The 16,458-nt window shown below is 35.6% G+C and overlaps 1 protein-coding gene across 1 annotated transcript; it reads right to left on the bottom strand.

The window, feature by feature from the left end:
• Nucleotides 1-249: 249 nt before the first annotated feature.
• On the bottom strand, nucleotides 250-16,142 carry LOC110454165 (interleukin enhancer-binding factor 2 homolog). Its single transcript, XM_021503544.1, has 15 exons — nucleotides 16,045-16,142; nucleotides 13,127-13,210; nucleotides 12,833-12,875; nucleotides 12,579-12,635; nucleotides 10,441-10,569; nucleotides 8,823-8,925; nucleotides 7,683-7,748; nucleotides 6,745-6,861; nucleotides 5,654-5,732; nucleotides 4,847-4,934; nucleotides 4,342-4,403; nucleotides 3,765-3,879; nucleotides 3,357-3,444; nucleotides 2,683-2,842; nucleotides 250-2,296 (listed from the first exon to the last, which is right to left on the bottom strand). The coding sequence occupies exons 1-14, from the start codon at nucleotides 16,047-16,049 to the stop codon at nucleotides 2,703-2,705; spliced, it is 1,176 nt and encodes a 391-aa protein (XP_021359219.1). The 5' UTR covers nucleotides 16,050-16,142; the 3' UTR covers nucleotides 250-2,296; nucleotides 2,683-2,702.
• Nucleotides 16,143-16,458: the final 316 nt, after the last annotated feature.

The following is a 16,458-nucleotide window of genomic DNA, read 5'->3' as shown; positions in this document are numbered from 1 at the left end:
GATGGACAGACGCTGCGGTATGACATAATCTCACAATGGTGCTTCGGATCAGGTGAGCTAAAAATTCTGCAGGGGGTCCTAATATTAGTCGCCTCTTACGATTAGATAGTGGGTTACAGCAGAACCAATTTTGCTAAATCCCCAATGCTTACCCTATCATTTCACTTAACAGACGAATAGACTGCTGAGCAGAAAGTGACACTATTCAGAGTAATCTACTCACACAGGTAAATTAAAAACACAATTTCGTCTTTTTTCTTGTAGAGTTTATTTATGACAATAAAAAACATTTGACGACATATGTGATTGGTATGTTCCTAAGTGAAGCTAGCATCATAGTCCAATATCTGTATCTATATACTGTACACGGGGAAATTTACACCTTCCGTAATGAGAGGAAATTTATCATCACAGCGGACGGTAGTATTAAGGAAATTAATAAACATAGTCATCAGATGTGATGGGAGAAAATGGATTTTAACGGCATAAGGCGAAAATTTTCGCGTATACAGTACATGTGTGAGGATGCTAACATTTTTTTTTTTTTTTTTTAAATAAAATTTAAATTTAAATATTTTTTGTTAAATGCTCCTATCCAACAACATACCAGTAGCGTGATTCCCCGCGGCTTTAACACAGTGTGTAGTTATCATCACATCATATTGCACTAGCTCAGTAATATTTAGTTTGATGTCCGTTTCCATGTCCATTTACAAAGTATTATAAAACAGAGGTTATTTACACCCACTAGACAAAGAAATCAAGGTTTTGGTCCTGATTGACATACACTTGATCAATTTATGTTTAACCCTTTCACCCCTATGTAACTGTAGTAAACTCCTCCTTGCTTTGATCTGGATGAGTCCATTATGGTCTACAGTGGTGAAAGGGTTAATCAGGAGGAAATGTTCACATGAGGAGACAATTAATCATGTTGTTTATTCTGTGGTGTTGTCAGTGACACTATATACCCACAAAACTGTCATATTTTGGTGCCAATAGTTGTAACAATGCAAAATATCAACCCGAATAAGGAAGATATAAGACTTTGTATAACTGAGGATCAAAGTTATTCTTACATTTTTATTTATTTTTACAGGAACATGTGTGTTATGAAAAATGGTACGATACCAGGATGTGTTCAGAGACATTAAGAAAACACAGCATGTTTTAACCCTTTCACCCCTATGTAACTTTAGTAAACTCTACCATGCATTGATCTGGGTGAGTCCACAGTGGTGAAAGGGTTAAAGAATTGAATTCGGGGAAATACATCCAATTTCTATTGGGGAAATTATCTCTACTCAGCTGTAGAATTCACCAAAACAAAATTAACAGTGTACTAAGCTAATGCATCACAAAATATAAAATAACAATGCTACCACTTTATAAATGACAACTTCTTTCAACATGCATGCAAGTAAAAACAGACACAATAAGACATTGTCATAATCAGTACATATGCATCTGATGATGCAAATGAATTAAAACTTTTAACTAAATTATTTCAGAAATTGGACTGAATGTTAAATTATCGTCACATGACAGTACCCTCCCAGGTTTTGTATTTTACAGGAAAAAGCAACATCATGAAACAATGTTACTACAAAGTGAGAAAGTTTCGACGACATGATGTTTCTGACGTTGAAAAAAAGGGAAAATTTAACTGTGTTGATTCCCTTTTCACCCTTTCACCCCTATGTAACTTTAGTAAACTGTACCATGCATTGGTCTGGTTAAGTCCATTGTGGTCTACAGTGGTGACAGGGTTAACTGAATGAAGCATGACAAAAATTACAGCTGACAGTGATGTGATTTTGAAACTTAGAAGAGGCATTATAAAAAACATCATCTAAAAATAGAAATTACTGAAATTTACCTGTATAGTTAGAGTGAAAATAACGACATGCAACACAAATCCATTATGAGAGCTACAGTATCAGAATAATGCTGGGACAAAGGAGAATGCCTGACACAAGCTTCCACTTCTCGGACAGAAAGGACTTCAGAAACGGTCTCTCCTATTACAGTCAGAATCGTTGCACAGGTAACAGTCTTGTAAACAGCACCTTCCTCTAATACCCATGTACACATTCACAAATCCATGTTTTTAACTCATTCACCCCTTCATTTTTAAAATGGACTTGTCCAGTCTTTGATTTGGTAAGGTCCAAATGTGACTTTAGGGTTGAATAGGTTAATGGAAAAGATACAGTTTGTTGTTAATGACTTTGTCATCGTCATTATCCATCTTTCACCACAATAAAAAAAATGTAGATTCACATATTTTTCATATCTGAAAGAAATAAACACAACGTAGTGATGATTCAATGCAACTTTTATTTTTTGAAATATGGTTAAGGGTTACACTTTATCTATTATAACTGTGCAGAAGAGTTCCACTCCGACCTTTTTATTTTGAGTACTCTCCCTTTTATAGAGAAAATGAAGCAAATTAATATTGTTGGCACTATTTTACTGAAGCTGCTTTATATATACATAAAGTTAATCTCTGAAAAATATTTCCTGATTTGTTGACAGTTCTATATAATACACCATAGAAAAGCTCTTGTATTTTACATTTCCTCTCTGTTTATAATATATGAATTCATTTATTATTAGAATTTTTGTTGTCCTTGCAAGAAATGTTTAGATCAATCTGATCATGAGACTGGTACTAACCAATGAGATTTCACTCCTCCCTATGAGTCGGTGGTTTCCATGGTATCATCCTCGTCTCCATCCTCGTCATCCTCCCCCTCCTTTTTCTCCGGTTTCTCGTAGGCCTTGTCTGATGGTGTCACCACCACACCTTCCCACACACTCATGTCTGTAGCTATACCTGGTCACATAATTAACCAAATAAAGTCTCGCTATACCTGGTCACATAATTAACCAAATAAAGTCTCGCTATACCTGGTCACATAATTAACCAAATAAAATCATACGGAAATGTATGACGAGGAATTAAAATTGTATTAATGCTATTAGATAAAGCCTTCATTAACGGAAAATCTTATCTGTTAACTCCGGACAATGTAAATCTTATCTGTTAACTCCGGACAATGTATAACTGATATGACACCTGTCAAAGAACCTGAAGGCAGGGTTGGTAAAGGAGGATAACTCAGAAAACGTATACAAATGGAAAATGTCACATAACAGACGTAGAATGTTCGTATGGGGTGGTGAGTTACAAGTTATATTTAGATATACTATTGATCAATTCTTTTGCTATTAGTTGTGTAAATGTATGAGGATGTCATTTCTTTGAATCTGTTGAAGTATTGATTGTTATACCCCTGTATGATTATACTGGAATCATTTGTATCTTACACAAGATGAACAGTACTTACTAGAGTTGCCCTCCAGGCCAAGCACCTGTTTGTAGCCTCCGTGAGTCAGAACTCGGAGTAGAGTCTGTGACGTGAAACACACTTGATCCTAAAACAGGAGAAATCATTCCTTTCATAATTATCACAACTGACCAATATAATCAACATAAACATGTCTTGTAGTATGAAACAGCTATAAAATAACAAAACATTCCCTTCAATAATAAGGTGTCCTATCCCAACAGTGAGGAAAGAAGGGAGGTAACTCAATGTGTGCTCTTGTTTATAATACACCTTAACCCCTATGTAACTTTAGTAGACTCTACCATGCATTGATATGGATGAGTCCATTATGGTCTACAGTGGTGAAAGGGTTAAATCTTGTGCACTGTCTGTTAATAGAAGCTTCAGTAATAGCGTGGACTCTACCTGTTGTTCCAGGGTCATGACGGTGTGTACTCGAACTGTGCCTTGCTCACAAGGATCTGTGATCCCGACGGAGCCGGGCAGGAAAAACCCAGCCGCTAGCAGTTGTAGGCAGCGTCTGTCAAAAACGAACAGAACAATTAGCAAGAAACAAACCCATAGCTATATATACTTCACTTTTTCTAGGTAGATCAAGAAAGGTTAAGTCTTACCAAGTTCAAATGGGAATGCACTGGGAAATGTGTGAGAAATCTGTATCCTGTTTGGGTGTAGTTGTAATTATGACAATACAATAGCAATAATAAAACTACTTCCATTATTATAAGTAAATATAACTGACCATCAGACATCAGCAATGAGGCTAGTAAAGAAAACATTCATTTTCACCGATTATCTTTGTACTTTTCTCATTAAGGCAAAATGTGGGGAAAAAATACTAACACAACAAAAATTCTACCCTGTGGTTTAACTTCAATTCATTCCTCTTTAAAATTAGAACAATTGCTATAAATTCAATTCATTTATCTCTAGAATTTTAACAATTTGCTGAACACAATCTCCGAATGACTGGCTGACTTACTTAAATGCTGTTGGGATGGCGACGGGTTGGCGAGATGGATTATTCATAATGGCATAATGTGACTGAAACAGAGTAAATAAGATAATGGCATAATGTGACTGAAACAGAGTAAATAAGATAATGGCATAATGTGACTGAAACAGAGTGAATAAGATGATTTCAAAGTATTTTTTATAGGATACATGATGGACGCAGGCAAGTAATTGCCTTTATAACCATATAATATAATTTAACGATCTTAATTTATAAATCACTCCCGTTGTTAGATTTGTAGCTAGCTAGGTGATTAAATTACAGTTCAAGATGTTTCCAATGATTGTCCAAACTAAGATTATGTACTGGTGCTGGATAATGTAACTGAAAATATCAATTAGGAAAAAAAGCAATTATTACCAATATGGTAATATTGAAAGTATATACTTTTTTAAATTGCTCATAAAGTTTTCCTTCGTTAACTCTAATTTTCCAAATGTGATGTTTTACACCGACTATTTCTACAACTTACCAGCAAATCTATGATCCAGGGCGTTAGGGGTTCAAATCCCTTAAACCGATTCTTCATGTCCCTCATGATTCTAATTAGGACTTTGATACTGGAAAGAACAATCAACATGTCATTAAATGTATTGTTCCACCTAGTCTACCATATAAGACCAGTAAACCATTATTTACATGTTTACTCATTGTTTATTACTTGGATTGACATGAACAAGTGACAGTTCCTATTCAAGTTGTCATTAGAAATCAATATCTCTAAACAGTTTAAAACTCATTTACCCCTGAAATTCCATAATGAACTATTCCAACCTTTGATTTGGAAGAGTTCAAATGTATCTTCAGGGGTGAATGAGTTTAAGTCCAATTAAGACAATAACAGCACAAATGTATCTTGTTTTCTTTAAGGATCCCTGTACCATTGCCAGTAACTGTAAAATTATCTTTATCTTTTTTTTTCTTGCATGGCTGTGGCTTTGATAAATCTTTCTGAAAAGAAATCCATACCTTGCAGCACTTTTATGAAAAACAATGAAGATGGAATAAACAAAAATTATAATCTACAACAATGTTCTGAGTGTGGAAACTTGAGCAGGACTAGACCCTGATTCAGACTGTACTTCAAAGTAATTATACCATCGCTCTAACCGATTGAGCTACCCGGTCAATGGAAGTGTGCTGGCCCAACTGTGCTAGAGTAAAATCCAAACACAAGTTAAGGGGAGCTTACTGTATATAGGGAAAACCACAGTGCAGTGGGACTGGGATCCTAATTATTTTTCTCTCCAGAATGTAAGTAGATTTACTATCTGGTTACCTTGAATGGAAAGCATTCTCCTCAAACCAGCGTGCGTGTCTGATGGACGCGAGATGTCCCTGCATCACCTTACCGTCCACTGTAATACACATTAACAGTCCATTTACAAAGCACTACATCTGGGAGGTGGCTTAATATAAGAGCCTATACTACTCTTGTTGCCAGATCCCTAACATCACATTCTGTATAATATTATATTATGTACTGCATATTTGTAAATAAAATATTGTTTGAACCAAAGCACTACCAACACATGTAACTACTATAGTGATCGTGTCTTTAACTTCTAGATTTAATTTTGTATAACCTAGAACTATTTCTTAATTCCATTGAAAAGAAACAATGCAGATTGAGAAAATATCAGAAGAAAACTAATAGCATACATTTTACAATATCAATTACTAATTAAGAGGAAGCTGAAAGATTTTGATCTCCATCACTAAAGTATGGGAATGGATATTAATATTTGTATGATATGTAGCTACTAAAATAGTGAAACTTGAAGTCCAATTTCTTCTGAGTTAAATAACTCCCAACAAAATTCCTGGAATAATTGGAATACAGAGGCTATGATGAAGTTCTGAGTCAAGTTTCTAAAATGATATTCTGGGTCCAGTATTTTAGGTTGGTAGGGATATTTGGGATACTTACAATGAAGTTTTGGGTCCAGTTTTTTTAGGTTAGGTGGGATAGCTGGGATACTTACAATGAAGTTCTGGGTCCAGTTTCTTTGGGTTAGGTGGGATAGCTGGGATACTTACAATGAAGTTCTGGCTCCAGTTTCTTTGGGCTAGGTGGGATAGCTGGGATACTTACAATGAAGTTCTGGGTCCAGTTTCTTTAGGTTAGGTGGGATAGCTGGGATACTTACAATGAAGTTCTGGCTCCAGTTTCTTTGGGTTAGGTGGGATAGCTGGGATACTTACAATGAAGTTTTGGGTCCAGTTTCTTTGGGTTAGGTAGGATAGCTGGGATACTTACAATGAAGTTCTGGGTTCAGTTTCTTTGGGTTAGGTGGGATAGCTGGGATACTTACAATGAAGTTCTGGGTCTAGTTTCTTTGGGTTAGTTGGGATAGCTGGGATACTTACAATGAAGTTCTGGGTCCAGTTTCTTTAGATTTGGTGGGATAGTTGTGATGAGACACTTGACGGTGGCGTCAGCTGAACTGATCTCAAACCCGGTGTCGTTTGTTAGCATACTGAAAACTGGTGAGAAAATATAAACCATTTACTATGTTTCTCTGATGCTGTCCTTCAAGGAATAATTATTATTTTTGTATTTGATGAAAATAGTAAACGCTGGTAGCTTTCACAATGTCCGACTCCTGTGGTCATTAAACAGTCTTAGATAGATCAAAACGTCAAATGGCATTTTTAACAGGTTTCCTTTTTAATCAATCTAAATAGAGACATATATATGCCAATACATAAACAGCACAAGAACTTGCGTTTTAAAAAGTTGGAACCTATGCAGACAATAATATTGATGTTAAAGAAATAATAGGCAATAAAACACATCTTCGATTGATGTCACTGATAGCATAAGCTTTTGTGCAGATATTTAAATCTAACATCATGCAAGGTTGACTGTATGCATCAAAAGAGCGCTATCTGTGATTTCAAATGCGGATTTGGAAGTTCCAATGTTATTATATGTATCTAACTTATTGTTCAAGTTTTACATACTAAACTGTTGTATATTATTACTGAAAACTGATAATTTCACCTGAAAACACAATCAGAACAAAAATGGTGAACAAAATGATGCATTATTGGGAAAATTTCGCCAGTTTAATTTTCGCCTTTTTTGTCTTCTGTAATGAGGGCGAATGCATCACAATAGTGAAATGAAGAACATGTTAAGGGCAATATTAACACTGCACAAACATGGATTGAGACAAAAGGACAAACATTTAACTGGGCGAAAGTTCCCCGGCATACAGTCTATGTTTCTTGATGAGGAACTCTCTTTGAAAGGAGATATAAATGTCACAGTAACGTAGGATACAGCCTTAAATCCTCCTTACCTTCCTGTGGATCTTGAGTGCGTAATTCCTCTGTGATTTTGTTACCAAGGGCCATAACTGCCTCCTCTGTAACACAAAATTGTCTTCATATAAATGTCAGCAGGAAATTTTATTTCTGTTTCATATGGGAGGCACGGTAGTCCAGTGGTAGGACGCCGGGCTTGTGACCGAAGGGTTGCGGGTTTGTGCCACGGCACGGCAATTTGTTGTATCCTTGAGCAAGATACTTTACTCCGCTTGTTCCAGTCTACTCAGCTGTAAATGAGTACGTGGTTGGGCAGTGCTAGAAATGTTGAATGCTAGCTGTTAGCGCCAAAATGGCAGCTCCGACTGTATGCTCCCCAGGGAGTTGAGAAATGTACTGGCTAGTTGCAAAGGCCCTATAACCACGGATAATAATTTGTGAACCGCTTTGAGACGACCTACGAACTAGGTGGTGATAAAGCGGTATATAAGAACCTCCAATTATTATTATTATTATTATGGGGTCTCCAAGAGGTCATTTTCAAATTTTACAGTCAGCAAAACTATTCTCATGCTCTGTATTTCACTTTAAACATATCGTAATTGTTACATCTTAGGGCTGTGCTATTGGAAGTTGTAAGGGAGAGTACAGAAATAAGTTAAGGATCCCTGTCCCACTGCACTGTGGTTTTTGTATCTAAAGTAACAAATTACATCCTCTTAGTTTCTTACAGGATACAACTGTAGTTCAGTTGGTCCAGACTACTTCGGTTGAGCAACAGTATAGCAATTTCAGGTTCAGGGTTCGAAACTGGGTCCAGCCATGCATGCCGACTTCATACACACGAAATACTCATGTTGATTATTTTTTGTTTACTTTGTCTTCATTATTTTTCCCAAAAGTCCTGCAAGGTATACTTTGCTTTACAGCAATGATTTATCAAAGCTATAGTCCTGTAGGAAAAAATAAGTTCTGAATGCAAAATTGCAGTTTTTGGCAGTCACATATGAGGTACGGGGATCCTTAATTCGAAATGTACAGAAGATGGGAGTGATCCAAACTATATATATTGTTATTGTATTTCTTTTTCCATTATATGATCATCACGAGTTTAGTTAATCTGAGAATAGCGCTTATATGAAACCTTAAAAAGACTACATCACAAAACAACTTACTTGTAGGTAATGTCTTAAGCATGACGACGATATCTGCTACATTGTGTCCCGCCATCATTGTTCCTTTCTTAAATGAGCCGACCTGACGAACTTCCTCTATTTGCTGCGGAAGACAAATTCTGATGGTAAACATCTAACAGACATTTACTGTATAAACACAGGCTAGGTTTCTCTTCCAAAACAAGACATCAATAATATTTTTTTGTGATTTTACCATCAAAACAGAAAAAGTCTTAAGGTATATTTGTAACTTGATATAGGGATATTTTGCACTATGTACCTTTATTTCATTGGTGTTTAACTTTTTTTTTTTAAATAGTGCCACTTTACAGGTGGGTGTTCTGCCAATTACATTAAATAAATGTCTGGTAAAATAACTGGTCATATGTCACTTACATTTCATTTAGAAAACATGATTTGTGAATGATTTTTAATGGCTAACAAGATAGGTGTTCACAGAAATAGCTGCCTACCCCTGTGTGCAGTGTTGAGTCAGATTGAGAAACTGATTTTTAATTCCCATAAATAATATTTGACAAGATACTGAAAAACCATACAGTATCAAAACCATTACCAAATTATCAGTAACAAGAGCACTCTCTGATAAATAATATGTAACGTAAAATATATTTTTTATTTAAATTTAAAATCATGTTTACGTTCATTAAAAGTTTCATATTTTAGAGGCTGAAATAACCAACCAGAACACCAGGCTGCAATGACAGATACAACATGTTGACCCAGTAGACAGCAGGGAAAACATGATATTTGTGATGAAATCAGTCATTCAACACAAACTACTAGGCTGTTTTTCTTCCACTTAAAGCTTCCAAGAATCCATGATCCTGCATCACTTGCTTTTCAGACTAACCATGTGTTCAAATGAACTTATGGAGTGTTTCAAACTTTCTGTAGGTTCAAATGAGTTTGGTGAGCATTTCAAACTTACCGCGGGTTCAAACGAGTTTAGTGAGTGTTTCAGACTTACTGCGGGTTCAAATGAGTTTGGTGAGTGTTTCAGACTTACCGTGGGTTCAAATGAGTTTGGCGAGTGTTTCAGACTTACCGCGGGTTCAAATGAGTTTAGTGAGTGAGTCAGACTTACCGCAGGTTCAAATGAGTTTAGTGAGTGTTTCAGACTTACCAAGGGTTCAAATGAGTTAAGTGAGTGTTTCAGACTTACTGCGGGTTCAAACGAGTTAGGTGAGTGTTTCAGACTTACTAAGGGTTCAAATGAGTTAGGTGAGTGTTTCAGACTTACCAAGGGTTCAAATGAGTTAGGTGAGTGTTTCAGACTTACTAAGGGTTCAAATGAGTTTGGTGAGTGTTTCAGACTTACCAAGGGTTCAAATGAGTTTGGGGAGTGTTTTAGACTTACTGCGGGTTCAAACGAATTGGGGGAGTGTTTCAGACTTACTGCAGGTTCAAATGAGTTTGGGGAGTGTTTCAGACTTACCATGTGTTCAAATGTGTTTGGGGTGTGTTTCAGACTTACCATGTGTTCAAACGAGTTTGGAGAGCATTAATATTTCAGACTTACTGTGGGTTCAAATGAGTTTAGTGAGTGTTTCAGACCCACCACTGGTTCAAATGAGCCTGGTGAGTATTTCAGACTTACCGCAGGTTCAAATGAGTTTGGTGACAGGATGAGGTTGTCTATGATCGCTTGTATCTTGGTAACCAGAGCCAGGATGGCAGCCTGTTCTGTAGAGGACGGAGTCAGATCATTGTGTCTTTTAAGTAATGCCTGGAATAAAGGTCATATATGTAACATAACAGTAAAACAAATCCTACAGTTTTTTTGTGTAATCAAAGTTACTATATAAACTCATGACAAATAATAGATCATGTCTATTTACATCAATAACCACTTACACTTATATCAGGTGTCAATTATCCAAATAACAAGTGCTGATTTTAATAGGGGCTATTACAAAAGTCCACAGCACTACCCCTAGTCACAAATGATGCCAATGCAAGTTGCAGAAGTGTTCTTAGTCCCAATATTTACATTCAGAGGCAGTGGTAGTCATGTTGGATGACCAATTGAACAAGAGGCCCAAGAGGACCTGTATCGCTAACCTGAATATTAAAGCGGTCATAGCAAAATATGCTCATTAAATATTATATTGCACTAAAAATATTTCCGTCACAAACTTTGTTGGCTCCATCTGTTGAAACTACCAGCAAAATATTATTATAAGATTCTATGCTTTTTGATTCTTCTTCAAAAGTTGCTCGACGTATATTTCCCTGTGTCCTTGTAAGTAGGTCAATGTCATTTTCCTTCTCAAATTGGTTAGCTCTATTTTGAAATGCTACCAGCCAAATCTTATGAATCCATTCCTTTTAGATCTTGAGAACAAATCCTTTAAAATATTGTAGACCTCTGTGACCTCTAAAGGCGGTTGAGGTCATTTTCATCGCAAACTTTGGTGGGCTCCTTCCCAGGAAATTACCAGCCAAATATTAAGGTTCTATACCTTCCAGTTCTTCAGAAGAAGTCATTTTAAGTGTTTGACATATCTGCCTCATGTGACCTTAAAAGTAGGTCAAGGTCATTTTCATTCTTAAACTTTGTTGGGCTCTTTCCCAGAAAGCTACAAGCCAAATATTTAGGTTCTATAACTTTCAGTTCTTCAGAAGAAGTCGTTTTAATCATTAGACATATCTGACTCCTGTGACCTTGAAAGTAGGTCAAGGTAATTTTCGTTTTCAAACTTTGTCAGACTCTATCCAAGGAAGCCACCAGCCAAATATATAGATTCTATACCTTTCATTTCTTCAGAAGAGGTTGTTGAAGTGTTTGATACATTTGACCCCTGTGACCGTGAAAGAAGGTCAAGGTCATTTTCATCCTCAAACTTTGCCGGACACTATCTCAGGGAGCCATCAATCAAATATAAAGATGCTATACCGTTTAGTTCTTCAGAAGAAGTCGTTTGAAGCATTTGACATATTTGACTCCTGTGACCTTGAAAGTAGGTCAAGGTCATTTTCATTCTCAAACTTTGTTGGGCTCCATCGAAGGAAGCCACCAGCCAAATATAAAGATTCTATACCTTTCATTTCTTCAGAAGAGGTTGTTGAAGTGTTTGACACATTTGACCCCTGTGACCGTGAAAGAAGGTCAAGGTCATTTTCATCCTCAAACTTTGCCGGACACTATCTCAGGGAGCCATCAATCAAATATAAAGATGCTATACCGTTTAGTTCTTCAGAAGAAGTCGTTTGAAGCATTTGACATATTTGACTCCTGTGACCTTGAAAGTAGGTCAAGGTCATTTTCGTTCTCAAACTTTGTCAGACTTCTACCAACAAAGCTTTCAGTCAAATATCATAACTCTAGGCCTGTCCGTTCTTCAGAAGAAGTTGTTTAAAGGAAAAGTTGACGGGCGAGGACGGACGGACACCGCACCATGACTTAATGCCCTATGGGCAGGTGAGCTAAAAATGAACACTCATGTAAAGTTTCATTTAATTCCGACTGATAGTTTAGAGAAAAGCGGCAGAAACCCTGTCAGCAGAAGAGATACGAAACTGGACAAAAACATTAAAAGTGATTTAATTTAATGTCATCACATAGCACATTGAAATGATGTTACGATTCTGGGCTTTTGTAAATGACATCCAATTTTACTAAATTCTATATATCATTGTAAATATTAAACTTTAAAATGACAATTTTCAAATTCATTTAAGTGCAAATTGCAATTTTGAAGTAAAATAAAATCTGACAAAATCCTGTGTACTTACATCTGTGAAACTCTTGTCATCAGGTGTGGGTTTGGCTCTGGGAAATGTGGACTCGCACTGTAACACAAGACATCTCCAGTTTTATACAACAGAAAATTGTGAACTCCAGATCTCCCCCTAGTTACTCTTAGTCTTATAGTAACCAAAGTATAATTACTATACATACTGTACTAAAACAAGACACACATCAAAATAAGACACTACCAAATACAGTCTTAATGTGATCTATATTTTGTTAGAAATAATTCACTCACCTGCACTAAGTCAAACGGAATATGTGGAATAAATGCACGGAACCTGAAAAGAAATGCACAAGTACAGTGACAGTGTATATAGAGAAATATGAAATGTAACAGTTTGCTGTTTTATATTATGTTTGCTTCAAAAACATGCCAAATTATTTTTAAAAAAGTCAAATGTTTCTTTGGGTTAAAAAGGAAATATTTTGTGCACTTTCACATTTTTTCCAACACCCTCATACATCCTTGACATGCTACATACAATACAAATTAATACCTGGGAACTTACATTTGGCCATTTTAACTTACGGTGGTCCAGGTTTAAAAGGTGGTGCCATGGGTCTCATCATTCCTCCTCTCATAGGGTGTGGCCCTCCCCGTCCTCTCATTCCCCTGGAAACAGTTAAATACAGGCAAATTTTTTATGAATATTGTAGGTCACCAAATCCAGAATAGTTGAAATAACCTGTACAGTTTGTGAAATTAAAAATAAGACTTTTGCAGGGATTTGAGTTGGTTTATGGACTATTAATTGGCGTGCCTTATTGTACAACAGGAGGCTGTAAAAGGACTTTTTGTCAGTGACAGAAACTAAATAACTGGTTGGTACATGTTTGTAAAATTGATTTCCCTGCATAGCCATCATTTATTGCTTTTCACAAACTGTAAACAAAACAATATTTCTGGAGAATTTTGTTATTTTGGTGGAATAAATATGAATGATATTGACTCAGCACTTTATGCCATGGTCTTTCCGCTGTAACTTCAACTGATTTTGATATTAGAGTATTTAGCTATGGGGTTGGTTTATTTTATTTACATCCTTTTATATAATTAACATTTAATAGTTTAAGGACATGCCTTTAAGCATGTAATGCATGCAGGAGGCATGTTGTGTATCTATAGTTTGCTTTCTTGTAGTGCTCTCACCAAGTTTTAAAACTGGTGGTTTTATTTTGGAAAATAATATATTCTCAAAGAACAGCCAGTTCAAAGTTGATGTATAGCAGGCCATCTTTGTCGGCAACTGATTTTCAATGAGAACACTGTCTTGCGAAAAATGTGAAGTGGCCCTAGTGACAACCCTTAGATTGCTACCTCACTGAAAAAATAATTAAACATGCTGAAGGCACCAAGCACAGTATCCTCCTGGTCATGTTTTACTGGTAAACCAGTCCTTATTGAGCACTACATATTCAAAACTGAATGTCAAGCAGAAATACAAATTTTAATTGATTTTGTGTTTCAACAAATTTTATTGGACAAAAAAAATGCACAATTAGATAAGACAACAGGCTTAGCCTATATAAGTCTTTTCCTATCCGGTATTAATTGACAAGAAGCATAGATTTAGTACATGGATCAACGAGACACACTCATATACACTTACAACCATACCATAAAACACATACACCCTCACATACACATAATAGATAAGCATTCACAAACACACACACACACGCCCTTACTCTAAATTTAAGATATACATATCTATACATATAAATGAATATAAGTGTAAGAGGCAATGAAAACAGTCATAATTTTAATTAAATCTGTTAGTAGCAGAAATGTATTGCTGAACTTTTGAAAGAATAAATAAATTATCATCAGTCGATAGATAAACATTACTAGATGTAAGTAGATCAACAGATGAATATCCAAAATGATTAGTGATGTCAGTTATGAAATGTCTATAGCTAATATAAAGTGGACATAAGAAGTAATAATGTTCAGCATTTTCACAAGATGCTCCACAAGATCAAGATGGATCAACTATCAAGTGATCATTACATTTATCAAAATTTAAATTGCTAGCATTATTACGTAATTGACACAATACAATATTTAGATTTCTTGGATTACAGGTGATGAAAGCTTCAGAAATGGTCCTGGGAGGTGTTTGAATTTTATTAATTTTCTTTTTGAAAGAATTGATAGTCCGAGAAGAAGTGATTGAATGATCGAGATTGTTCCATAGGCGCATGACATCAGGAAAGAAACTACAGATGTAGATACAAGTTCTAGAATGAGGAATGTTAAAAAATCTATTTGTCCTTAAATGGTGATTGACTTGTATATTAGTATAAGGTTCACTGATGTCAAATAAATAATCAGGTGTTAAGTGGTTGAGGATTTTATACATTAAGACAAGTTTATGCCTATTCTGTCAATCTTTTTATTTTTCAAAACCTGTTTCATAGTATAATTTTTGATGAGATGTACCACTTCTAAGACCAGTTATAATCTTCATTGCTTCAATTTGAACGGATTCCAGTAGTTTTTCTTCTCCAATATTACAATTAACCCAGACAGAAGAGGCATATATATTCTAAAGTAGGATGAATGAAGGAGAGATATAGTAGTTCTAAAGATTTCCTATCAGTTTTATGTTTTAGCATACGTAGAATATTTAATCTTTTACATGATTTATCATAAATATATTTTACATGATCACCCCAAGAACCGTTAGTATTAAATACTACGCCAAGATGTTTATGAGATTTATTTTCATGAATTATCTGATTATCAAATATAAGTAATGGATGCTGTAAAATAATTTATCTCTGTCAAGGGACAGAACCTATACCTAATCTTCCTTGCTTGGGTGAACACTCAACACTAAAGCCAAAAGTGAAGTAGTTAGGTTAAATGTTTTGATAGCCGACTACTATACTATTTGTACAACAAAGCCTAGTCTTTGTGAGTAGGAGAAACATCTTTCTCTCATGGATGACTATCTATAAACTTGAATAGAGATGAGGAAAATATCAGAACCAATGTTATTCATCGTATTTAACACCAAATACTTGAACTATGTAAGTATAAATAGGATATATATGGTTTCCTAAGTGGATACCAATTATGTGCTTGGTAGATAATTTAACCGATTTTAGCATGATTATTTTTGTGGCAGTAGATGAAATTTTAACTAGTCTACAATATTTCATGTATCTGCTATAAAACAGTTAACATGTTTTCATTCCAAATTGTCTATGTAAAGCAGGGCACGCGTGAGACGAGGGAAGTCCTTCATGTTATGAGGTACGATTCCCAACCAGCAAACCAAAACAAAGCTCGGTCTCCGATTTTCCGTCCCAATAAAGACGACTTCCACTTATTTAAACTGGACCGTGATCACAGTGCACGAGGAAGTGTAACCACTTTCAGTAGCGTGGATATTTATAAAGCATAGGCTGCAAACTGACAGTTTTTACATGCATTCATACCTCATGTTGATTTTCTCGCCGGTAATATCACGCTTTCGGAAAAATAATGGCGTCCAATGTATATTCTAGTGATAGAAACGTCAACGGTGTCGGCCACAATAAATTCCGGAATATACGTACCCACATTGAATTATTGATAAACTTCCAAACTGCAGCAATACATATATTTCTAGATATGTTGATATTTTATTTCCTTTATAATATCATTATCGAGTGACATCATTTAAGTAAAGTTATCCGTGGGTTTTTTAAGTCATAGTATATCTATAGTATGTCGAAACGTTAACGACCTAGGAAAGATTAATAGAATCTTTCCCCGGGGGTTGAGATTCCCCTATCTCATCCACAACGGGTGAATGATTCTTTTTCTCTTACCCTGTTCATCTCATTGTGTATCATATACAAAATGTAATG

The sequence above is a fragment of the Mizuhopecten yessoensis genome, unplaced genomic scaffold (assembly GCF_002113885.1).
Source record: "Mizuhopecten yessoensis strain PY_sf001 unplaced genomic scaffold, ASM211388v2 scaffold905, whole genome shotgun sequence".
Classification (NCBI taxonomy): domain Eukaryota; kingdom Metazoa; phylum Mollusca; class Bivalvia; order Pectinida; family Pectinidae; genus Mizuhopecten; species Mizuhopecten yessoensis.
This window is presented reverse-complemented; position numbering and strand designations above follow the sequence as displayed.